We start from the raw sequence: 26,657 nt of genomic DNA on the forward strand, positions 1-26,657 counted from the left end.
AAAAACATATATGTAAATCATACCTGAACCTGCACGCTGGGCGGTCGTGCACGATCCGAAGTCATCTTCGGTCCCTCCTTCCTCTTCTTTCTTCTTCCAGCGACGTCCTCCTGTTCTCACTCTTTTCCGCCTTCATCTTCTGTTTTTCCCGCGGGTTGTGTTCAAATCCCACGCATGCGCAGCAGCGCTCCCTCCGGAGGGAGCGCTACTGTGCATGCGCCGCCGCCATTTTTGTTGTAGTTCTAAGTATCCCAAATGTCTTCATATCCGGAAGAAAAGAAGATAAAGGCGGAGAAGAGCCTCTTCTACGCGGCATAAGAGGAAGGAGAAACCGAAGATGACGTCGGATCGTGCACGACCGCCCATTGTGCACGTTCAGGTATGATTTACATATATATGTTTTTATAGTTTTATTTTAAAACTGGATCAGGGTTTAAAATAAGATTACCGATGCCTGAATAGCCTTTTTAAAGGCTATTCACGCATATGTGGGGCTCATAATTTTGCTGATAGAGCCCTTTGAAGGGAGTCTGTCAGCAGGAAAATTGTTATCAAACTTGGGAGCCTTCACACGATGTAATGCTCCGCTCATTTTGTCCATTTTACACGTGTAAAAATACACGTGTAAAATGTAGTTAGCCATTGAGTTCAATGGCTTTTTTTTAACATGCGTATTTTTGCATGCGCAAAATTATGTGTGCAAACATATCTGCGCAAAAATACAACCGTTAAAAAAAAAAAAGCCATTGAACTCAATGGCTAACTACATTTTATACGTGTATTTTTACACATGTAAAATGGACAAAATGAGCGGAGCGATACATTGTGTTAAGCTGCTTCACTTTCCAAAGATGCCTTTCTTACTCTGCATTACAGCTTCATTTTCATGAAAATTGCATATTTTTATGCAAATTGGCTGAAAAGTACTTTAGGGGCATTTCTTCTTCTGCTGGGACTTCACTCTCTACTAAAGATAGTCTAGTAACTGTTACCCAGCTCCTCTCTCCTTTTCTTGAATGACATTTTCCACTGTGAAGTGAAGAGAGAAGTCCCAGCAGGAGAAGTAATGCCCCTACAGCCCTTTACAACTAATTTGTATAAAATATAATAATGATTTTCATGAAAATGGAGCTGCAATTCAGAAGAAGAAAGGCATCTGTGGAAAGTGTAGAAGCAGCCCTAGAAGGTATTGTCATTAGTTTTCCTTCTGACAGACTCCCTTTAACGGATGAAAAAAAAACAGATGCAAGCAGAGGGCCATTCACCATTTCCATCTGTTAAATGGATCTGAACAGATGTTAAAAAAAAAAAAAAAAAAAAATCTAATAAGAATGGAGCCTTTATAAGGTGCGGATATGGTGGCACTGTTTTAGCGGTTCTGTTGTTTAGATCCACTGGCGGACATGAACAACACATGGAGACCCCCTAAATGATTCGTGTGGGCAGTGTGCGGCAAGCACACGGACCCCATTATAGTCTATGGGGTCCGTGTGCTTTTATAGCACAGTGCTTGCAATTGCGTTTGTATTCCATTCAGTGGGTCTCCATGCGGAATACAAAAGCTGATGTGAACAGGGCATTAGCTTGCACTGTCTAAAACTTAGCATTAATTTATCTGTTTTTCTAGAGGAAATGCTGTATATCTGTATTTGATATGGGGGCGCTATTGCAGGGCTCAGGGCTCTGCCTCTAGCAGTGTTATAAGACAAATGTGAGCTGGCCATGTCATGAAGACTCTGTGACTAGCTCTGTTAGAAATATGCTGAGGTGTATCTTCATTCTTCCCTTTTTGGTATTGCAGCATTATGTGTTATTTGCTAAACTCTACAAAGTCTGTGGTGTAAGCCAGTTTATCTTGGTGAAAAGCTCTTCATATCAAAAACAGAACAGTGTTTCAGAATATACAGCATATGTGTGTTTTAGGGAACAGCAGTACTGTAATGATGCCACACAAAACAGGAAGTTTTGCAGACCTGATATTTTCACCTGGACAGTTCCTGTAGGGGAAGTATATGTGAACTAAGGAACTGTGGGGGAGGGTAGTCATAGCTATCCAGAATCAACACCGCTACTATTAGGATTACAATTTATGAGGGACTTTTATAGAAGGTTGTGGCCTTTTGAACATAGCTGTTTTGACTTGTTGAATAATGTCAATTTTTAGTAATAATTTGTTCAAAAACAATATACAGTAAGGTCCTGTTGTTGTCTGTGCAGATTTTTGTGTTAGTCCATATTCACATCAGTGTTTGGGTTTCCGTTCAGGGAGTCCGCTATACGCATAAAAAAAAAGTAGTTACCTAAGGAAACCCGCAGATCCCATAGACTATATTGGGGTCCGTGTGGTTTCTACTCAAAACTTGCAGAAAGAAAAGTCCTGCAAGAAGCACTTTTCTCTCCACCTGTTTCGTGCGGAAACCACACGGACCCCAATATAGTCTATGGGGTCTGTGGGTTTCCTTAGGTAACCGCTTTTTTTTATGTGTATAGGTTTCTGTTTGCGGGGTCCCCAAGTGGACCCCCGAATGCAAATGTGAATAAGGCCTTACTACTAGACTGAAATACAAAGAGTGGGCTTTCAGGCTATGTTTACCTTTGCATAGGAGACTCCGTTAGTCATTAAATCGTTGGATCTGAATATATGGCTTTTTTGTCACCCACGGACCGTGAACAGACATCTGGCAGACCCCCTTATAATCAATGTAGTCCATTGGGCTCCATATGTAACCTCTATTTTAGCTGTCTGCCTGTCTGTTATACGTGTTAGTGTGAACCTGGTGTTAATTATCAAAAATATCTAACAGAAAAACTTCCCTGTTATCTATAGGAACCAATCAGAACTCAGCTTTCACTATTTAAAGGGAATGTGTGACTGTGAAAAGAGCATCCGATGCTTGGGACTCAGCTACTCCTTTTTTGACACTAGTGTGACTTTGTCCCTGTGATGCTCTTTAGTGTGAACTTTTCAGGAGTGGTGCCAAAGATTACCAGTACAAGAAGAAAAAACATATATTGCTCTGTATTTTTGAGGTTTTCCTTGCATTGAATATATTTGAATGTAACGTTGATTGTAATTTAAAAAGCTGAATACCAATATGGGAGAAGCAGGTACTCTATCAGTACTTGCAGTGTATTCATTGCAGTACATGGTTCTACTTTGCAGTATACTGTACATGCTACTTTCCCATCTCACTGATTCTGTGGATTTTATAGCACTGCCTTAGGGCTGGAAGTCTTTTAGTTTGCTCTTTTCTCTTCTCCAAGGAGAAGTCGGAGGTGTAGAGCAGAGTCAGTCACATGATCTGAAGTCAGAACACTATCAGTAGAGTCGAACTAGAAGACTTCTAAACCCCAGTCACTGCTGTAAATCCTCAGACTTGGTGCAATGAAAGAGTAGAATGTATACTGGGAAGTAGCATGTAATGCAATGAATACCTTCTGTTTTCGGATTAACTCCTTTAAATTAAAAATTGGCTGCCCAATAAACCATTTTATTTTTTAAGAATAGGGAATATTTTGTTGTCTTGTATTTGATATTTCACTTTGTAGACACATTACCTATACATTATAGAACAAAATACAAATGATAAATTCAATTAAGAATCAAAAATCCCTCTTTTCCGAGAAAACAAAACAAAACAAAAATCCATGAAATGGTTTTGAAAGATTTGAATAGATTGAGCACAGGAAGATTAAAAGGTAATATAAAGAGTTAATTAATCCAGTAACATAGTACTTACGTAGAACATACCCTTCAACAAAATGTGAAATGAAAAGTACAAGACCTGATAGAAATATGCGCTAAACTTTCCACATGTCCTTCTTCATGTGACTCAATAACAGTATATACCCAATATACCCAATATACCCATACTCAGTGACCCTACAGATGGTAACCATAGTGGCCACACGAGTTCTATCTATAGTAAGTGCAAACCACAGTGCACTCAGAAATACTAGCTGTTGTGCCTATACATGTCCTGTCAAAGAAAGTAAAGAGTCTTATGTGAACTAACCAGAGCACATACTCATCACATTGAAACCTTGTGCAGAGGCGACATCGTGAAATTGACTAGGGAGACAACAAAATTGGCAAATTTGTTTATGAGCTTTAGGCAAAGAAGTGGTCTCATGACCATCATAATCTTGGTAGAAGTAGAGCCAAGTCTGTGGAGTCAGTAGGCCAAACCACCAACTCAGACCTATCCATTTTTCCACAGCATTAGCCCCCTGTACTAGGTCAGTGTACTATTTAGGTTTTTATTTTTATGGGCCCGTACACATGACCATGAATTACACGGTTACCTGTGCGGGCTGACAGTCCGGGCCGCAAAATATGGAACAGTCCTATTCCTGTTGATTTTGCGGTCCTGTTTCCCGTGACTCCTATTCATTAAATGAAAGGGGCCCTGGAGGGACGGGCGTCACATGGGTGACATCCTTGTGTTGGTTGCGCGTTGTCCATGCCGTTCATTATCGCAGCTGGTGTGCAACCAGTTTAACTTTAAAGCAAAAAAGAAGAGAGGCACCGAGCCGATCTTGGTGTAGTATTTTTTGAATCAAAAAGTCAGGGTAAGCAGAAACAAATTGCCGCTCACCTGGTGGGGTTGTGTGAGACACAATCACCTCTATAGTGTATCTTAGGAATGGATGGCACAGGTAAACGTGGGCGGCAGCTGGATATGCGTCTGGGAGACGTCAAGGCAACGATATTGGGGGTGGACCTTCTCACTTGAGGGGGGAAGAGAAGAACCGCGCAGGCCCGGGTAAGTCAACAAACTTTATTTGCACAACGCGTTTCGAGCCTATCTTGCTCTTTCTCAAGTGCATACAGATAACCTTCCCACACCCATCATCCACTGTGGGACGGTTATCTGTATACACTTGAGAAAGAGCAAGATAGGCTCCAAACGCGTTGTGCAAATAAAGTTTGTTGACTTACCCGGGCGAGCGTGGTTCTTCTGTTCTCCCCTCAAGTGAGAAGGTCCACCCCCAATATCGTTACCAGTTTAACTTTGTCTCTGAATCCAGGGTAAGTCAGAAGCAGTAAGGATCCTCTGATACATTAAAAAGACAGCGACTGAATTCTTATGAAATTAAATATGCAACAAGCTTTACATCTAATTAATTGTACAATATTAAGATATGTATAATATAATTAGTTATCTTATTTTGAAGCTGTTTTTCTGACTCCGGCTCCACCCAAAATTGGTCCTAACTCTGACTCCGTAACCCTAAACTAGGTAGCAGACAGCAGTAAAAAATTAGACAATGGAAAAGATGTGCATTGGCTTGGCAGATTCAAATACAGTAGCCAGAAAGAAAACTGCTGACAGAAGACGCTCAAAGGTCATAAAATATTCCACATATAAACAGGTCAAAAGCTTTGTTTATGATGTTATACACTAATGAGGCTGAATCTATATAATTCAGCATCCTAAGGCTATATTCACATCACTGCTGATTCTCAGCCGTTTGTTTTTTCACAGCTGAGTCTGCAGCATTGTAGCATCCTATTATTTTCATTGACCCATTGGCATTTCATACACAAGGAGCAAGTCACAATTGATTTATGACTTCTGCCTCTTCATAAATAAGTCGCATGCCCATTTGTCTGAATGGAGATCTACACCAGTTAGGAACTAGCAGAAGTTTACATTAGAACTTACGCTAGAAAACTGGTGGGAGTTATAATAAATATTTTAGGCTGAGCCATCCCGACATGCATTCCCATAACATATGAGAGAGGCGCAGAATGGGGGCTGTGGTGCATGTTTAGCACAAAAAAGGGTCTTGTGCCAAATGTACAAAACAATCTGATCAGAAAAGTAGTGTAAAGAGATTATTACATTTCCTCCATTGGCTCAATGGAAGAGTTAGGTTTGTTACACAGAGCTGTGTTTCCAATTTGTCAAAAAGTACCCCTTCATGGGTCACTAGTTATCAGTACCACCTAGTATTTAGGTAGCCTATCATGCAAATGCTTTTCAAGTATAGAGGTAATTGAACGTTGGTATACTAGGTGTGAAAACTTGGGGGTTATTTTAGCTCAATGATATTGATGGCACATCAGAAATTTCCAATAAATTCTCACTCTGACACAGTGAATTTAGTTGAACATTGACCTCAGCCAATGTTATTCTTCTGTTTATAAAGCAAAGAGCATGTACAACACAGTACAAAACAAATCCTAGATGTCTGGCTACTAAGACATTCTGTATCCTTCTCCTACTACCCAGTATCTTCACAGAGATTTGTACCCAATCTTGTGGTTCTCACAAGAAATGATGTTCAAACTTCGTGATTTATTTAGGTAAAGTTGAGTAATCACGAAGTTTGAACATCATTTCTTGTGAAGTCTCTCTATCTAATCTATGCCAAGGGTTGGGACCCTGACTTCACACAAGTAGGACCAGGACTGTATCCCTATTTCTACAATCTTGTGGTTCTAGCTCCCACAGGCCCTGGCACAGCCGGATTCTTCCCTAGACAGAGAAGGGCTGACACCTTACTAATCTCATTAACAACCTACTTATCTGCAAATCAAATATGTCACTCCATCAGACACAACCGCTGCCCCCCCCCCCCAATAAAGGCCATACGAATGTATCACTGAACTCAGCCACTCCCACAGGGTCAAAATTCCTACACTGGGGTCCCACGTCCTACAACTTATCATCATGTGTTATCTTAGTATACTGACTCTTCTTCATGTGTGACTTAACTACCATGAATGACTTCTGTCTCATTGTGTTAAGCTTTTACAGCATGGCTATCACACTTCACCCTCCTCTTTTGGCAGCGCCTGTAGTTTGGGCTGTAACCACTAGCTCCTACTGGTCTACAGTGGTCAATAACACTCATCTCACACAGGGTTGTTAGTGGACCACAGCTGTGATCACTCTCCAAACTCATAGTTAGATTACTTTCTCATCCTTAGGTTTTTGGAACACTTACTGTAGCCATTTGTCTCACATCTTGACCATTGTTACCATCACTATACTTATTTAGAATATTACAAACTTTATTAGTTGTGGCACATACCTCTTCTGCACCCCATATGCATCATGCCTACTCCACATGGTTACGGTACACCCATTGTTACCACTGACAACTTCAACTTTAGGCCATGGACAACCCCTTTAAGGACAGAGTGCACCAAGCAGGGAAGAACAATTTAGGATTCATCAAGGTATATCAAAGGACTACAGTCAGCTGTAGTGGGCTGTTATGGGCACCGGTTGCAGCGATGACCACTGCAATCCCTTATAGCCGTGCCAATAATTTGGGCACATCTTCTGGCAATCTGTGTGGCAGAAATAAAAATCTATGTCAGCTTAGAGCAAAAATTAGGCCTTGTGCAAAAATATTAATACATTTTATGTCAAAACTGTGGCTTTTCTGGGATAATTTTATAGCCATGCTTTCTGAACTATGCAGAAGCCAATAAGACCGCTGCTTCCTGTCTAACAAACAGAGTAGGGGCTTAGATGCTGTATAATAATGTCTTCTAAAATTTTGCCACAGAATTCTGGCTTAAATTCATTTTTGATTTATTTATCAAGACTGTATAAATGCCTGTCTTGATCGACTATGTTCTTTAGTGAGACATGCCTTATTGGAGCGAGATGCTCTTAAATTATAATTATACCAAATTGGCCAGTCCGTGTCTCTTCCATAGAAGCCCCATCTGGCCCATGTTTTTGAAAAATAGCAAGTATAGAGTAACAGAGTTAAAACTGACAGCAGGGGATTTGCAAAAACATTTAGAATTAATACTTGAAAAAGTGGTGTAAATAAATTTATAAATTACCCCCTTTGTCTAAACAGTCTATAGAGGCGTCAGATTTAATAACCAGCACCATCTACTGTGACAAATCTGAGCTAAGAACGTCAAATAAAAGTTCAAACTGTCTAAATATTACATTAAGTTAGCAGATCTTTCTCGTTGTCACATCTTGAGCCGCAGTTCATTTGGCCAGCCGTGTCTGTTTCCCTCTATGCCACACCCATTGGTGTCAAAAGTAATAAAACACCCGTCAGCACTTCCAGACCGTCTGGGTGACTTATGAAGAGGGGGCAACCTCACAGTTTCCTAAAAGAGGGGCAGATCACCCATTCCTGTATTTAACATGTGACTTGGAAACTTGGTTATGTCTTGAAAAATGAGCACGGCCAACTGGTTTGCTTGTCCATGTCACAAGCGCGTTACACTCCATAGGGAGTATGGCCACACAAATGGAGACGTGGCTGCACTTGGACACCAAGTTCTTCTAGATAGGAAAGTGGAAGTGTTGGCAAGTGTGTGAGAATACTAGAACTCCAATTTTCAGAAAAGTTGCTTTTCCACAATGTAGGACCTTAGCCTAGAATATGTAAAAATGCATTTACACCAGTTTGTACAAATTTTGCGTGTAAATCTCCTCAATTTTATAAAGAGGGGAAGGAAAAAGATACTGTGTTCATAAATTGTTAGTGATAGATGTTATATTATTATATTCAGCCTAATAGGAATAGTGTATTTGTTACTAGTGTGATTCATGACTAGATTAGACATTGCTGTGTCTACAAAGAAACTTTTTTAAGATCTGTGGCTTGAGGTGTCTGTGGCTTTTTAGACTATAGAACCATAGATGTGACAATGTCCCTCAGTGTTCACTGGTGTGATGCTGTGCCTATATATAGCCTGATTGTAAAGCTATTCTCATGAAGGTTCAGTCTTTTTTTAAGCTGTACAATTACACAGTACATAGGATTCTCACAAGCAGAAATGATAGAAAATATACTGAAAGGGGGGAACCACTAATTGATACATGGGGTGCTCCAAATGCATTGAAAAGAAGACAAGAGCACCTTAAGACTGAGGAGCACACCCAAAAATTAAGGAAAAAAAAATATTAAGCTACATAAAGGGCAAAAATAAAGAGACATACATAATTAAAACAACATGAACATAGAAAGCAACTAAAATACCAGAAGCTCAACCTTAGCCGCAAACTCAGAATAGAGCGTAATATTCTAACATTACAACAAACAGTCCCAAGCTCCATATGTATATTACGCCATACTCCATATATATGTAATATAACTTGTCGCAAAATTCTAAACCAACAAGAGCTATGAAGGTAGCCAGAAGTCAACAAGCAGAGCTGAGGAAGATTGCACAAGCTAGGCGACAAGTGGCTCTTAGAACAGCCAAAAAGCTTGAGCAGGCGGATCATCAACGCCAACAACACACTCATTATATGGTATCCCAGCAAGCTGCTGAGATGCCGGAACAATCTCGGGCACAGCGCGCAGAACGAGTTCAGCGGCAGGCCAGAGCAGGCGGATCATCCACGCCAACAACATGCAAGCCGCTGAGATGCCGGGACAATCACAGGCACAGCGTGAGGAACAAGTTCAGCAGCAGGACAGCTTGAGAGCTGCCGAAACGCCGGAACAGGTAAACCATCAACGGCAGCAATTTGCTGAATATAAGCGGATCATTGATGCCAATGATACACAGACGAAGTCAAGGGCAGGGGCTAGTATAAATATACATATATATATATATATATATATATATATATATTTATATATATTGTATATGGGGTCACAGAAGGCTTTACCTACTCAGGAGGCTGAAGGCCTTTGGAGTCCAGGGTCCACTTCTTAGGGCCTTTTTCAACTCTGTGGTTGCTTCTGCCATCTTTTTCGGTGTGGCCTGCTGGGGGAGCAGTATATCAACCAGGGACAGAAATAGACTTGACAGGCTGATCAGGAGGGCCAGCTCTGTCCTGGGGAGCCCCCTGGACCCAGTACAGGTGGTGGGTGACAGAAGGATACTGTCCGTGGTGACCTCCATGTGGGAGAACAAATCCCACCCCATGTATGGGACCTTGATGGCACTTAGCAGCACTGTAAGTGACCGTCTGCTTCACCCCAAGTGTGAGAAGGAGTGCTATCGCAAGTCCTTCCTTCCAACCGCTACCAGGCTGTATAATCTACATCAGACCAAGCAAAGATCACTCCGCACAGAAAACTAATGATTATGACTATGAAGTCTTCCTTCTTTCTCTTCTGTTCCTTAGCTGCTATGGACTCCTAGTATATCTTCTCTTCTCAGCATATGTGTGTCTACTTCCGTATTATATTACTGTGTATTATCCTGTATCTGCATTACTATGCTGCTGTAACATACTGAAATTTCCCCAATGTGGGACTATTAAAGGATCTTATCTTATCTTATGTACATTTCAGAGGATATGGGGTCCCAGTTCTTTTTTGATCTTTTTTTTTTAATGTAGACTGTGAGCTCCATATAGGGATCACAATGTACATTTCTTTCCTATCAGAATGTCTTTGTAGAATGGGAGGAAATCCAGGCAAACACAGAGAGAACATACAAACTCCTTGCAGATGTTGTTCCTGGTAGGATTCAAACTCAGGACTCCAGCACTGCAAGGCTACAGTGCTAACCACTGAGCCACCGTGCTGCCCCTTTTTTGATCCACTTTCTGAACATCCACAGGTTACAAACGCATAATAGCTCAAACCTATAGTCTGCATCCTCTTGTACTCAATAAGAATTGGCGCACTAGATGCTGTTTCGTCAGCACTGGACACATTAGGTGTATGTTCTATAAAGAAATCAAAAGAGCAGTAGGGGCACTATAAGAAGTATATAACAGCAGTATCTGAACACAGGAGCATTTTTTACAATTATTACAATTTAGACATTACAGTGTGTTGTGTTATCTAAGAGGACGTCATTGGACATGAGATCATGGGATATATGATTAAATTACATATCTGGTAGTAAAACAGTTGGTATTCCTGAGGCTTGAAATGTACAATTTTCTGCACTAGAGAAAAAATGTATTCAAGTGAAGGATTAGTGCTTGGCAGTAAATGTAGAAAGTAGCAGAAGCACTACAGGAAAATGGATTGTACTGATTGTTCCGTTTGCTTTTTTCTACAGCCTTATGTAATTTATGCAATAAGCCTTTGTATGCACTCGATAGTATTTGTGCGGCTCATTGCTAAATCATATTTACCTGGATACTCTTTAGTGCCATCAAAAGGAGGCAGTCAGCGATGCATGCAGTGAATATTTTGGAGCCTTATTCCAAGATACTTGGAATATTTATTATACACCCATAAATACCAATCATTTATCCAAGAAAAATAGCACCAAAAATATGAAGCGTGAGATATCTAACAGGATAGAAATTCTTGATTTAAGAGAGTTTTCCAAGACTGAAAAATTGAACAAAGGTAGGAAGCCATTTTAGATAAAGCAGTGACATGTGCAAAACAGGACGTGGCTATATCACGTTTACATTGGCTACAGCAGTCACATAATGACAAATGGACATTACCACTTCTGCCCAGTGTGAGATGGTCGACACTAGAATGGTGCTACATTCATAGGCGAGTACTGATTTCTTCTTTATTTCTGTTTACTGCCTTTATTAATTTTTTTTTATATCCTGGAAAACTCCTTTAAGAGCGGGTTCACACCTGCACCCGATCTCCGCTTTGCGGGTTTCTGTCTTCTGCCCAAGAACTGGACGGGAGATGGAAACCGTCAGTCAGTTTTCAAACCCGTTCATTTGCAAAGTGTCCGCCCGTGAGCGTTTTCTGCCTCTCTGCGGTGAAACCATTTTTTTTTAAACCGGACACAGTCAGACATGCAGGACTTTGTGTCTGGTTAAAAAAGATGGTTTCAACGCGGATACCAGAAGACGGGCGGACACTAACTGCCGGGTTACCATCTCCTGTGCAGTTTCTCGGGCAGAAGACGGAAAACCACAAAGTGGAGATCGGGCGCAGATGTGAACCCGCACTAACCCTGGCACATAACTGCAGCTTTGTGGTTGTGTGTAACTATTGTAAAAGAGGTCTATAGAGCACAAAGTCTGTATGAACAAACATCTATACAACCACAGTGAGGTGTTAGATACTGGCTTTTAAGCACTGCAAAGAACAATATGTACTGTATGTGCATTGGCTCACTACTAAGAAAGGGTTAAGGGGAGATTGTCACTCCTTAGGGAGAGACCACCATATAGGTGTGTGGAGACTTATTAAGCCATTTGTGCTCCACTGTGAGGGATCATGGGAAGAATATGACAGTAACATTGGATGGCTATCGATTACTGTCCATTATAAGTCCGTTGCCATAGACTGCAATGTTAAAAAAAAATAATGGACACTCACCATCCATTTTTATCTTACAAACAGAAAAGTCCTGCATGTAGGATTTTTCTGTCCGCTGGAAAAAAACGGACTTTGGTGTAAACGGACTCAATCAGACGCTAACAGATACAAGATAAAGTCCCATTGAAATGAATGGAAATTTTAATAGATTCCGGATGGTTCAGCTAGTGTCCATTGATAAAATCTGGTAATGGACAATAGCTACGGACAATGCTGACGGTCACCAAAGGTAGTGTGAACGTCCCCTAACAGTCAATATGTGTGATCAGACACTGGGCATGGAGAGATGCTGGGTAGTATTGTACTGACCATGTACATCACCTGCAGCATTACATGATGGCCAGTCAGAAGCATGGCAGTCCTTGGACAGAGAGGCTTCCTGCACTGAATTATGAAGGGGGGCCCTTTTGTGTGATGTCCATTATTTCCTAGTGTATATAGACAGAGTTTGTCTTGAGCATGAGGCAATCCCTTTAAAGTTGAGGCCCCACAGAGCGGAAACGCAACTTTTCTTGTTGCAGGTTTTGCTGCTGTTTTTTGAGTCAAAGTCAAGAGTGGCTACATAAAGAATGGGAAATATATAGGAAGCTCTTATACTTTTACCTTCTACGCCATCCACTTTTGACTTTGGCTTTAAAAACTGCAGCAAAATCTACAACAAAAAATGCTATGTTTCCACAGTGTGCGGCCTCAGCCTAAGGCCCGGGTTCATATCTACGTTCCGGCCATTCCGTTCGCCTACCTGAACGCAGCTGTGAACCTGGGCGTTTTTGTAAATCGCAGTATGTCAGTTATACTTACTGAAATGCTGGTGTTTTCCATATAGGTATATAGTCTGCAGAGGACTTTCTGTGAAATGGACTGTGGGAAAAACCGCGATGCGATTCTGCCGCATTTTTTCCCACAACACTTTCTGGCCATGGCTTGCTATGTGGGGCTTTAGCCTATGAGTGATATTGGTGCCTCCGAAAATGCATAAAAGTTTGATTTCCACTGAAACTTCATATTACATGTATAAGGCAATAACAATTCAGGCGTTGTTCTTAGAAACAATTATTCATGTAAAATGTTGCCTGAAATTTGGCAAAAACTGTTGAAATCATTTACTAAGGCAGATTTTCATTTGATATCTATTGCCAACTACTTGAGACTGAAAAAAATTTGCCATGTGTTCCTTTATGTAATTAAAGCTGCTATGAGTTTTCCTATCGTTTCATTCTCTGCGGTAGATCGGTGTGTTTATAGTACTAACGGGGTGTAAATTTATAGACTTTTAAATAATATGTTTATTCCGCTATAAAAAAAATAGGTGTCCATGTGATTGAGACAGACAGGTACATAATGTAGGTAGCAAACTGAAAAAACTGCTTGTTTAGATGTATATTGAATGCCCTTTTACACAGAGCAAATATTGTGCCAATTATTGGGAAAAAGCAGTCCTAGGAAAGCTAATTCCTGATAATTGGCTTGTGTAAATGTACAAATTATCATGTAACAAACAGGCAAAATACTCTTTTGTAGAGGTGATCACATTGTTTATTACAGCGGAGACACGATGGCAGTGCCTGTAGCGAGTTGTGCAAATCTCAGAACCAACGCTTCTTACTTATTCTCAGGAAGTGACATCATTTATGTATCAACATACAGAACTAGCGTTGAGCCGATCTTGAGATTTCAGGATCGTTTTTAAAATTCGAGTTCTGATCATTTTCCATTCGAACCTGATCCCGATCCCTATTCCATTCCCAATGCAAGTCAATGGGATTTTTTTAATAATTGAAGATCAGATTTTAAAAATGATCCTATTCACTAAACAGCATGGAGTCTAAAAATTGAACGCTTTAATTGTTAGACTCCACGCTGTTTAGTGATTTAAAAAAATCCTCTGGCTACTTAGTCCCCCATGGTGTCCACTTACCTGCACAGATCCGCTGCCGCTGGTCCAGTCTCTGCTGTTCTCGGTCCTCTTCTAGCCTCGCATCACTCACGTTTCCCCTCCCAGTACCTGCCCACACTCTCCTAAGCCACATGCCCCGCCTTCTTCCTAGGTCTGTAACACTAACCTGGGAGGTGGGGGCAGCGAGGCAAGAAGAGGAGCGAGAACAGCGGGGAACGGACCAGCAATCTGTGCAGGTAAGTGTTAGTTACTAGAAATGTTAGCTAGTCTCCCATTAGAATAAATGGACGCAGCTGGCGCGTAGGGAGTTAAGCGGCCGGATGCCGGCACAGGCTGTGTGCTGGCTGCATCCATTCATTCCTATGGGACCTAGCTAACATTGCTAGCTTTTCCCACAATGCTTGGCCAGTAGCAAAGCATTGTGGGAAATAACCTCCGAGCTCGATCCCGCCTAAAAAGATTGTGAAATTTACTCGATCGACGATCGGAATCCGATCTTTTCTGATCCCGATCTCTCAACGCCATACATAACAGTTTATTCAGAAAAGTCACCACTATTTACAGATATGCTTTAAATGGGTTTTCTGACCCCAAATCAAATTTTCATACTGATGACCTATCCATGCCCTGCATATCTGTGGCTGGAATCACAGATGGACTGGTTCACTAGAGTACCAGAGGATCCTCCTGTGGGTCCCTAATAAAACAGGGCCCCAAAAGTCCATCACAACTGCGCCCACCGTCCACTGCGGCCGAAATGAAGCCTTGCATAACGTGAGACTTATTTGTTGCAAATTTTTCTGAGTTTTTTTGAGCCAAAGTCAAGAGTCGCTTGAAAAGGAATAAGAAATACAGTATATAGGAAGCCCTTATTCTTCTACCTTCTGATAAATCACCAACAAAAAAAGCAGCTTTTTTTTACAATGTGCGGTCTCAGCCCAAAAATAATGCTTCATGTTTTATAGAATTTTCCACTGACAGTTTTCAATGAGACAAAGTAGCTCTTCTTCCAGCCAGTCACCTATAGTATGTGTATCATCATTTCTAACAATATACAGTCCATAAACAGTCAGATTACTGCTAGATACAGTCCATGTCTGATCAAATATAATAGTGTAAGAAGGTAACATGAATGTGAAAAATATATACTGTATATTGGCTCATGATATCTCGTGTTATAATAAGAATTACTATAATTGGTAAAAACATAAGATTTCATGGTCAGCAAGGTTTATATCAATGAATTTCACACTCTCACAATTGCAATTACATCCACGTATAGGGCTGTCTCTCTTCTGTGCTTTGGTTTTAATGTTGGTTGTAAATACAAACACAATGGCCAGGTCTGGATTTACCATAAGAGGCATCTTCAGGCTAAATCCACACAAACATGTACAGCAACGGGTCAGTGAAAAAATGATATCCTTGTGCTGCCCGTGCTCATAGGTCATCTGATTTCCTGACATGTGCCCAGGTCTCCGAATAGACAGCTAAAGGAACTGTCCTGAGTTTTACCCTGGGCGTGCGGGAACTAATGTTTCCGTGTGACATACGGCCAGAACACTGGCCAAGCACACATGGGATGACTGAATGAAAATGGATTGCAGCAGATTTTCCTGCATAGAACAGGCACTGAAAATATAAAGCAAAGAACTACCTTAAGCTATGGCCAAATAGGGTTCGGCTGTGGATATCCACTTGCAACAAATACCAGCTAAAATCATTTTTGTTTGCTATTTTGGTGCAGGAGTCCCAGCTTCAAGCTTTTGCATTGCAGAGGTTGAAAACGGAAACCCAACAAGCAGCAATAAGTGACATGGACATATGAAGGACAAAAACACTTTGCATTTCCGCTTTATTTCTGCAACACATGGATGGGATTTGTTTAAATCCCCTAAATTGTACTGATATTACACTTCATAGTAGGCTAGCCACTGCCAATATTGTAGGGTTGAAGCCACTGTATGCCCCATGAGTCTTTGGCCTTAAAGGGGTATTCCCACATCACATACTCACCAGTCTTCACTGTTGTAAAATCTTCTTTCTTCCTGGTTTCTTGCATTATTTGGTGGGTGGGGTTTCACATGCAACCTGCTATTTAGCTCCGCCCCAAATGAGCATGTAGCTCCGCCCACCCATATTGGACTATGAAGTACAGGCAGCAGCAACTCCATTCTGGAGTTGGACCCTCAGCAATATGATATTAATATATTTTACTGTATGTTATTATTTGTATAAGGGATGTGGTTTTATTGTGGCATACATGGTAGAGGCCCAGTCACAAGATGTCTCAGATTTCCAAGTTATAAATTTGGTACTGACAAGATGGTGCGTGTTATTGTAGTATCTCTACTTCTTTATTAGAATATGTCCTCAGTGTAAATGTTAAAGGTTAGAAGCTTAGACAGCATTCACGGCACAGAACACCAGCACTGCATCGCAGGATGCCAAATATAAAGGAAAGACATCTTATGCTTAGAAATTCAGTGTTGTGGTCGTAGTGATGTTCTGTGATTCTCTTCTATGACTAGATATTATTGTTCTATTTTCCAGAGCTGACAACTGAGATGACAACACACTATTTACACCGTCTCCTGGCTGTCAGTGCTGCTTTACAGTGGAATTCATTACCACAGACCCACGGTGCTATTAGAGTTCAGTTTAGTAGTAAGACAGTTTATCGAGCAGTAGGATTTTGTACAGTCCTATTGTCAAAATACTAATGTGGCACTTGGAGGATTTGTATTGGTGTGGTGTATCATTAAAGGGGTTGTTCGGTGGGAAGAAAGTTTTGACTAAGTTCTCCATTTCCAATGCTGCCTGGGTCTCCTGCCAGTCTTTTATCCCCTTTCCCTTTCATGTCACTGCCAGGGCTGGCGTCAGCCTAGATGACACCCTGTGCAGAATCTTTGTAAGTAAAACTGAATATACGTTCCAATGAGGTCTGTCCTATTTTGGATCTTAAGGTCTAAGCATTGTTTTCATCATTGACCTCCAAGAATCATACATTTTTTATCTTTTCACTAAGGCAGGGTTTACACTAGCGTTGGTGTCCGACAGCTAGTGTCCGATGCTAATGTCCACGCAAAATCTTGCGCAGACATTAGCATTGGACACTAGCTGTGTCCGTTACATTTTGCATTGATTTAAACGGGACATCATGTGCATTCTTTACAGTCCGTGTCTGTCCTTAAGTGTCTGTTCACAAAGATGTCTGATTTTTCAAGCGGACAGCTAAATCGTACATGTCGGGTTTAGCTGTCCGCTTGAAAAGTTGGACATCTTTGTGAACGGACACTTAAGGACAGGCACGGACTGTAAAGAACGCACATGATGTCCTATTAAATCAATGCAAAATGTAACGGACACAGCTAGTGTCTGCTGCTAATGTCTGCGCAAGATTTTACGCGGACATTAGCATCGGACACCAACGCTAGTGTGAACGCCCCCTAATATAACCATATCAAGGCTTGTTTTTTTGAGAGATGTTTTGTAGTTTTTACCTTTTTAAGGTACACATAATTTATTGAGAATTTGTAGGGGTGTACATTGTGTGTGAAGAAATGGCAAAAAGGGGAACTCTGCCTTTGTTTTCTGTTATTTTCACATAATTTGGAGTCCCAGTATAGTGCCCCTGATTTAGGAAAACATCCCCACTGTGCCCCTTTATTATAAAAATTCACCATCTCTGCTCTTTGAATAAGATATTTCCACTAATGTACCTCCTGATTGTAAAAAGCCAATGCCCCCCAATATGCCTAAACAATGTATGTCTTACACTGTGACCCTCATAACATAACTTCAGCACCGTGCCCCAGATTACACAAATCATTCCTGACCTAGAATTAAAGACACAGTGTGAGTATAAACTGCTCAAGCCTTACACCCAGCCACTTGTGGCATGCTCCTATCGAAGTGCACAGGATCTACTTATAATTATATTTTGCATCTTCAGTTCACAGACATAATTTTCTTCAAAATAGAAGGATGAGTTTGGAGGCTCCATCCCCCTAGTTTGGTGCCCTGTGTTACTTCTTAGGTAGTACATACAGCTAAGGATAACCATGGTCACTGCTGCGTCAAGTGGTTGGCTGCACAGTCCTTTTCTGTATATCAAGAGATATAAGAGGCTAGAGAATGACAAGGGTACCCAGAAAGTGTAGGGGCTCAATATTTGGATATTCCATTCTAAATTGAACCCTAACCCCTAATAAACAGCTCACTTTTGTTCTTAAACACCTTATAATCATCTTGTCTCCATCTATGATCATTGTTACTGAGGTCCAGTCTCATGATTTTCTATAACTGTCCAACCACCATTGCTCTAGTTCTAGCTTTGACTGGAACTGGATGCGATTTAGCAATATATCACCTTTTCTTTGGCTAACACAGCCAAATTTTCTATAGCCCCGTTTTCTCCAAAGCTGTATTTTCCCAATAATAAAATTAAAAAAAAACTTGCTTGTTAAGACCATTCCTGTTATAGTTTGCCCTAAATATATCTTCCATTTCTTTAGTAAAATTTTACAATTTAGGACTTGGCCAAAATCAATGTATTGTTTATGTATAGAGGCCCTACCCTGATCACATTTTGGGTATTGTTGTCTATATTCAAGGATATACTTCGCCAGAGGGATACTAAAATCATAATACGTATACCCAGTTTACGATATTGCAATGCATCTCCCTCCAGCTTTCCGCGATGAACTCTCTCACCACCTTATTACCTTTCTGTACTCTCATACATAATTCTTGCAGAGGGATTTGGAGCTCTAATTCTTTTCTCTATGCTTCTATCAAAATAAATTCCCCTTTTACCAATTCACTTTTCTTGAAAATCGCATAAATATTGGACAGAGACATTGGGACCCCTGTGGACATTAAAGATTCCTTTAAAGGATTAGTTCTTATGATATTTACTCCTTTGCCTTCAATTTTTCCCATAAAATTCTTTACTTTGGCTATATGAGAGTGCACTTTGTGCCCTACTCCATATAATCGTTGAACATTGTAAAAATCTCTAACTTTTCCCCGATTATCAAAAATATCCTTAATCCATCCTACACCTGCCTGTTCCAATTCTCTCAAGATTATAAACCCAATCTTATACCCAATTCCAGGATGATCCAGAATTCTCAATAATCCTGAATACTAGTAGTTAGCAATCCACACCACATTATCACTGGTCCAAGCCACTCTAGTATCCGAAATAGTCATCACATTCCTAATAGGTTTTACTTCTTCTCCGTATGCACGCAACAGCCCCACGAGTGAGCAGACATAAACCAAAAACATTTATTGATTTTCATGTTGACATACTATTGGGTCATGTTTATAATGCAATTTTTTATTTGCTATTTTCCTGAGAATAATCTTGTGAAATACTGGGAAAAGAACATGCAACTTATTCCTCCTTGGTAGAAAAAGGGGAACTTGGTCTAGGGAGCTACCTCCCGAAAGGTGGCACTAGAGCAAATCCTAGTTTTTTCACTAAGGACGACTAATTTGCATATTTTTTCCCCATAATTCTTAGCAGGGCATTCATGGTCTAATATGTCTATAAGGAGGACTAATAAAGGCGTTAGGGAGACTCCAGTTCTGACCCTTGTGAAAAATGATGCATCTATATAAAGGTTATTGATGGAGTATATGCACACATTTACAATAGTCATTTATGCATTTAATATTTGTTTGTTCCTGTAAATTATTGCTTCTATTCACAATATTGTTATCGACACAATAAGTAACTCATTCATCATCATTAGCCTGAATGTTCACACACTGCTAGACTGACAGTCCTGAATACTGTATATAAACAGCATACAAAACCAAAGGAGAATGGACATCAGGTGAGAAAAGCAGGTAGAGTGCTGGTCACAGGCCATAGAAGAGAGGTGTTAAAGAGGACCTTTCATCAGATTGGGCACAGGCAGTTCTATATACTGCTGGAAAGCCGACAGTGCGCTGAATTCAGTGCACTATCGGCTTTCCCGATCTGTGCCCCGGGTAAAGCACTATCAGTGCCCGTACTGTAGCGATTACAGTCAGAAGGGTGTTCCTGACAGTCAGTCAGGAACGTCCTTCTCCATAGCAGCGCCTATCACGCTGTACAGTGTGAGCGGGGAGGAACGCCCCCTCCCTCTGCTCACAGTGCTCGTCCATAGACGAGTATTATCAGGAGGGGAGGGGGCGTTCCTCCCTGCTCACCCCGCGCTACTGTGGAGAAGGACGTTCCTGACAGATTGTCAGAAACGCCCTACTGACTGTAAAGCGCTACGGTACCGGGACCAATAGTGCTTTATCAGGGGCACAGATCGCTTTTCCAGCTTTCCAGAAGCACACTGTCGGCTTTCCAGCATTATATAGAACTGCCTGTGCCCAATCTGATGAAAGGTCCTCTTTAAGCTATGTTCACACTGACGTTATAATTTTTTTTTTTTTTTAATAAGAATTCATGACCATTCACGTCCTTTAGAATATGCTATGTGATATACGTTATGTTATATTTTACCCCATTAACTTGACATGAACTGGCTTCTGCCCCTGCTTCAGACATTCATATGTCTATATGTATACACTCTTTCCATACAGCATCATAGAATCAGAGCAACGGCTGAAAAACCGACAGTATGACCAATGCAAAAAAATCCCCCCCCCCCCCATCTGCGTCCGTTTCCATTCACTGTAATGTGAATAACAAGATTGTGGTTAAGGCCCCAGGTAGAAACCTGCAGCAAAAAAGGGCCGCAGGAAAAAACGTTTTTTTCTTGTAGTGCTTTTCACAGGAAGTCCAGATAGGTTTCCGCTGCAGATTTTCTGCTTCAATTATACCTATAGGAAAACCACCAGTGTTTCTGTAGGTATAATTTACACGTAATTTACCGCACTGTGGGGATTTGCTAGAATGCCGTCCACTAAACAGTGATTGTAAACGCCACGTGGAGCTTCAGCCTGAATCATCCACCTTGTTTTTTACCTTACAATGAATGAAGGTTGCCTCATCTTCACTAGTCACTGGCTCGGTATTTCAGTCTGTTGCTCTGATCCTAGGACAGATCAGAATGATGGATTTCAATGACAACAGTGTGAACATACCCTAAGGCTACACAACTGAGCATCATATGGAGGGTTCTGTGAAAATGGACAAAAATTGAGCATGACCTATAAAATAATCTGTCATGTCAATAGCCAGCATCCACAGACAATGAAATTAATGCGGCCATGGGACAGCTGTTAAAAAATGGCTGATTTTTCACTTCACTATGTCGTTTGAATATAGGGTAAGCTAATACTGTGTTTCCCTGAAAATAAGTCATCCCCCGAAAGTAAGGCATAGATGAGGTTTTGTTGAATTGCCTAATATAAGGCAACACCCGAAAGTAAGACATCCCCCAATAATAAGACCCATTAATAAGATTGTATGAAGAAAAACATTGCAGCCGGCTGAACACTGTGCATGATGTTCCGTATGCACAGGTATGCCGGCTGCTGACACCGCTGCGATATGTTGTATTCGCTGTTCCTGCTGCTGTAGGATGAGCTGGGAGATGCCCGCTGTGCATACACTAAGCATCTTATGCGGCGGGGGGGGGGGGGGGGGCAATCTCTCAGCTCATCCCACAGCAGCAGGAACAATGGATACATCATACGGTATTACAGCAGAGGCAGCAGACGGCTTTCCTTTGCACACGGAGCACCACACACAGCGTTCAGCCGGCTGCAATGCCCGCAAAGTGAGGTTCTCAGTTACAACCTCCAGAAGCCTAGCTAAGCCCCGGCCACCACTTCCGTTGCCACGACCAGCGCTGCTACAAAGATGGGGAAGGTAAGCAGCATACCTTTCCCCCTCCCCTAACCTCCTGCACTACCTACAACCAGCAGTCATGCCGGCGCTCCGCTAAGGGGACGTTGCGCAGCAAGCACATAAGACATCCCCCGAAAATAAGACATGTCTTTAGGACCAAAATTTAATATAAGACACAGTCATATTTTCGGGGAAACATGGTATATTAAATGCTCCCTACTCTGCTCTTTAAATAACCCATATCCTCCAAGACACTTCCTAATACCTCCAGTTAGGGAGTATGCACATAGTAATATTTTGGCATATTATGTGTATGAGGAAAAAAAAGGAGAAATTCTAATAAATATTATGGTTCCTAAATTTTTACCTTACAGATATCATACTCAATACAAAAGTATCAGTCATGTATATAAAACTCAATCTCATCTAGTTCCATTAAATTAACTCACAATGACAATCTTGTTTGATTATGCGAATATTGTCAGTAACTGCGCAAAAGAAGACTCTATAAAACGGCATTGTGCCATAATATCTAATGTTTCATTATAACATCACATCCAAGAAGATTAGACTGTCAGGGATAGGGCATTGATGCAATGATTTTTTTGTATTGCTGTGTTTGGATTTGGGAAAGTATGTTGTGCTTTTATCCCTTTACTAACTTTTGATGTACATTTATTTCATAATGTCTGGTGGGGGTATGGAGAGGGCTCAGCAGTGTTCAATTGCAACCACAACATCTAATGCCTGGTTCACATTTGGTAATCCATTCGGGGAGTCCACATGGCGACTCTGCCAGATGGAATACTAACGCATTGACAAACGGAGAGCTTATGAGAGCACATGGACCCATAGACTAAATGGGGTCCATGTTCTTTCCGCGCAATGTCCACATGTTCTTCGTGAACTACTTTCATGTCCGCATGACTTGTGCGGGCAGCGCGCGCAAAGCACACAGACCCCATTATAGTCTATAGGGTCCGTGTGCTTTCACTGCACACTGCTTGCCAATGTGTTCTGTAGTCCTTTAGGGGGGGGGGGGAGATTACCAAATGTAGATGTGAACCAAGCATAAGCTGCCATTTTGGAACAGATCACCACCCCTAGAACACAAACCAGGTAACGATAAGTTATCAAGACAGCCAGGAGCTCCCTGACTTATCATTTTGGAGTTTTTATTAAACCCTGTGTCAAGGTTTAATGTAAGTGCAGCATATATACAATGTATTGCAATAAAGATGCATTGCAGTGCATTGTTTGAACACTTATTGTTGAGTATATAAGATGTTTTACAAAAAAAATAAATAAAATAGTAACATTTCAAATTACTCATTTTCTCAAAGCTGAAAATTACTGAACTATCAAAATATAGAAGTATTTATCCAATATCCAGAATGCCACGACAGAAAGAAATGAAAATGCGAAAATCGCTGTTTTTGACCAGTTACCCCCAAGAAAATTAAATAAAAAATGTAATTAAAATGTACCCAAATAAAAATAAAGTACCAATAAAAACTTTGTCACAGTAGGATTATAGATTAATATTGATGGACTCACTGAACCTCACTTACCTCGTAAAACCTAGGCCACTGTTTGCACGGGTGTCACGAGGTGCAAAGCTGCCATGTATAGCATTAGGTTAGAGTGATTCTAAAATGTGGAATATGGAACATTATCATCATTAATACTGTTAACATACCGTACTTGTCATTGTCTTTATCAACCACTACTGAGATGTTCCAAGAAGCCCCATGGGATAAAATGTGTGGGCTTTCTGTTGCCAGAGGAAGTAAGCTATGAAAACAGGAAGCTACATCAGAGAAATCACAACAGACAGAGGAAGAGGTTACCCAGAATTTGGGAGGGGCCATCCCACAGCATGTTTACACACCACTTTACCTTTTTCGAAGGAGAATTAACACATTTTGTATCAATCGCTCACAGAGAATCTATTACCTGGGATGCTGAGGGCACTTTGCTTTGTGTATTATACACTTTTTTTTTTAATGGATTTTGTATAAAAACTGCAAGTAACAATAACTACTTTTTTAGTCCGATAGATTGACCACTCGGCGTTCATGTTACGGCACCTTTGAAGCGGTCAATGAAAAGACAGAAATGGATAACTTGGATCTTGAGAAAGGCCATACCATTGATGAAATGATAAATATATGCATTCAAAACTTTGGTAAGAACTTATAAGAATATGTGTATGTGAGTTCCTGGATTGTATGTATCGGTGCTTGTGTTATTTTCGGTGAATTTAATAGAATGGTGGATTTATTCTAAACCATTTAACAAATGTTATGGTACAGATATGCAGATTTTACTGCAAAGGAAAAAAAACTCTGTGGTTAAGACGAGGCCCCACGTTACAAAATGCAGCCTTTTGGGAAAAAAAACACAGCATTTTACATTACATGCAAAGTGGATGAGATTTTGGCTAATCCCATTCTCACAAAAAAAAAAAAAAAAAAAAAACCTGCAGCAGAAAAGCTGTGTTTTCAAAAATGTGTGCATTTTTGAAAATTGTACCATGTCAATTGTACCTACGGGAATGCGTTTCCGCCGCAATCTTTTTGCAGCGTTTTTTGGCTGCGGCTCACTACGTAACAGCACAGTGAACTATTCTTTGTTTAAAAAACGCAAACCATTAAACTTCTGGTTACCTGGTCGCTATTTTCCAGGTGCAGTACATGGTAACATGTGCTAGGCATTACTGTAATTAAAAACTGCACGCAGCTCTTCAGTGAAAAAGCATAATGTAAACCCAACCTTAAATAAAAAAAAAAAACAAAAAAACACATCTGACTAATCTAGTAATTGTCAGTCTCAGTGGTCTCAGTGAACACAGATCAGCCTGCAGGATTAACAGGCAATGCAAGATCCAGTGTTGAAGGTGGATTCAGCAATTGAGTAATAAAACGCAAATAAAAAGATATTTTAAGTTAAACATTTTAGTAGGTAACTTGTGAGTATGGCAGCCGCCACTTATACATTTCCGGTTACTCGGAGATCTTGGCTATGAAACAATTGCTGGATCCAGCTTTAAGGCCGAGGCCCCACTTTTTTCTTTTTTTTTTGTGTTGCTGATTTTGCTGCGTTTTTTTTGAGCCAAAGTCAGGAATGGCTACAAAAGGAATGGGAGATATATAGCAAGTTCTTATACTTTTCCCTTCTGCTCAATCCACTCCTATCTTTGGCTCAAAAATACACATCAAAATCTGCAACAAAAAAAGCTGCGTTTCTGCAATGTGGTGCTTCAGCCTAAGGGAGCCTTCACACGGAGTAAACGTGCATGTATTTTTTGCAAAACACACGTATAAAAATATGCCTGTAAAATGTCATTGAAGTCAATGGGAGTGTTTTTTTATTTTGCAAAAATACACGAGCGTTTACTCCTTGTGAAGGCTCCCTAACACTAGATTCAACAAATAAGATTTATTTATAAAAATGTTATCTTCTCCCATCTTTATACATATTCAATAGTTTCATTATAATACAGAACTGTAGGTACAATATGCACGAACGTATAGAAATGCTTCCTGGAGAGAATCGCTCCAGAAACATGGTGTTGATGGAATCTGGAAAAAATGTTTGCAAAGTTCTGTGCAATCCATCTGGAAGAGCCTCCATATGCATTAGTATAAAATTGGAAGCATAGTTAGTAGGCACAGAAGATACATATGAGAGTAGTCAGTCACTCTGAACTTTCCTTAAATAATACCACAGTGTTGGGGTCCATGCACACGGAGGAAGGAATTTGGTGTGAAATTTCAGCACTGAAAAAAAAGCCTCCCATTGACTTCAATGGGTTCCTTTTTCTGCTACTCTGTTTGGAGTTTGTATTTATTTAAGGGTCTTGCATTGATTAGTCTAGGGGGTCTATTTTTTATTATCTGGGCAAGGGTATTTATTAAGGGGGTCTGCAATTGGATCTATATTTCAGACATCTGGTCTAAGTATCTATTAAGTTAAGGAGTTTCTGGCTCCAAATGGAATTTTCATACTGATGACATTTCTCCAGGTCAGAATTATTAAGTGCAATTTTGTTTCAGAAAAGTAAGCCCCCATATGACCCTGTAAATGGAAAAAAAAAAAGTGAAAAATTAAGAAATATGGAAAATTGTGATGTCCTCAAGAGGTTAAGGGTTGTGGTCTGTGCTTATTTTGGAGTTTGGTCTGGAGTCTGTATTTAGTTTTGGGTCTACGCTGAGAACTGAAATTTTTAGGATACAGTCTGGGCTCCATATTATTCCGGAATGAGGGGTTTGTTAATTTTGGGAGGGGATGTTAGGAATCTTTTGCACTATTTGTAATCGTAATGTAGCAGGTTGATGTCAAAGACTATGCAAGTGGATCGACATTTGATAAAAAATTCTTCATTGCCTAGCATACCACTTTATGGAATCTTCCATATATCTGCAGCCAAATGTATGCCAGTGTGGTGTGTGTGTATATATATATATATACACTCACCGGCCACTTTATTAGGTACACCTGTCCAACTGCTCGTTAACACTTAATTTCTAATCAGCCAATCACATGGCGGCAACTCAGTGCATTTAGGCATGTAGACATGGTCAAGACAATCTCCTGCAGTTCAAACCGAGCATCAGTATGGGGAAGAAAGGTGATTTGAGTGCCTTTGAACGTGGCATGGTTGTTGGTGCCAGAAGGGCTGGTCTGAGTATTTCAGAAACTGCTGATCTACTGGGATTTTCACGCACAACCATCTCTAGGGTTTACAGA

General features: G+C 40.6%; 1 protein-coding gene across 1 annotated transcript in view; it reads left to right on the forward strand.

The window, feature by feature from the left end:
* RASGRP2 (RAS guanyl releasing protein 2) overlaps window positions 1–26,657 on the forward strand; it is a 132,269-nt gene that overhangs the window by 13,539 nt on the left and 92,073 nt on the right. The window contains exon 2 of the mRNA XM_075281797.1: window positions 23,958–24,093. Within this exon, the coding sequence (XP_075137898.1) occupies window positions 24,024–24,093 (70 nt within the window). The 5' untranslated portion in view covers window positions 23,958–24,023. The remainder of the gene's footprint in view (window positions 1–23,957; window positions 24,094–26,657) is intronic.

The sequence above is a fragment of the Leptodactylus fuscus genome, chromosome 7 (assembly GCF_031893055.1).
Source record: "Leptodactylus fuscus isolate aLepFus1 chromosome 7, aLepFus1.hap2, whole genome shotgun sequence".
In the NCBI taxonomy this organism is placed as follows: domain Eukaryota; kingdom Metazoa; phylum Chordata; class Amphibia; order Anura; family Leptodactylidae; genus Leptodactylus; species Leptodactylus fuscus.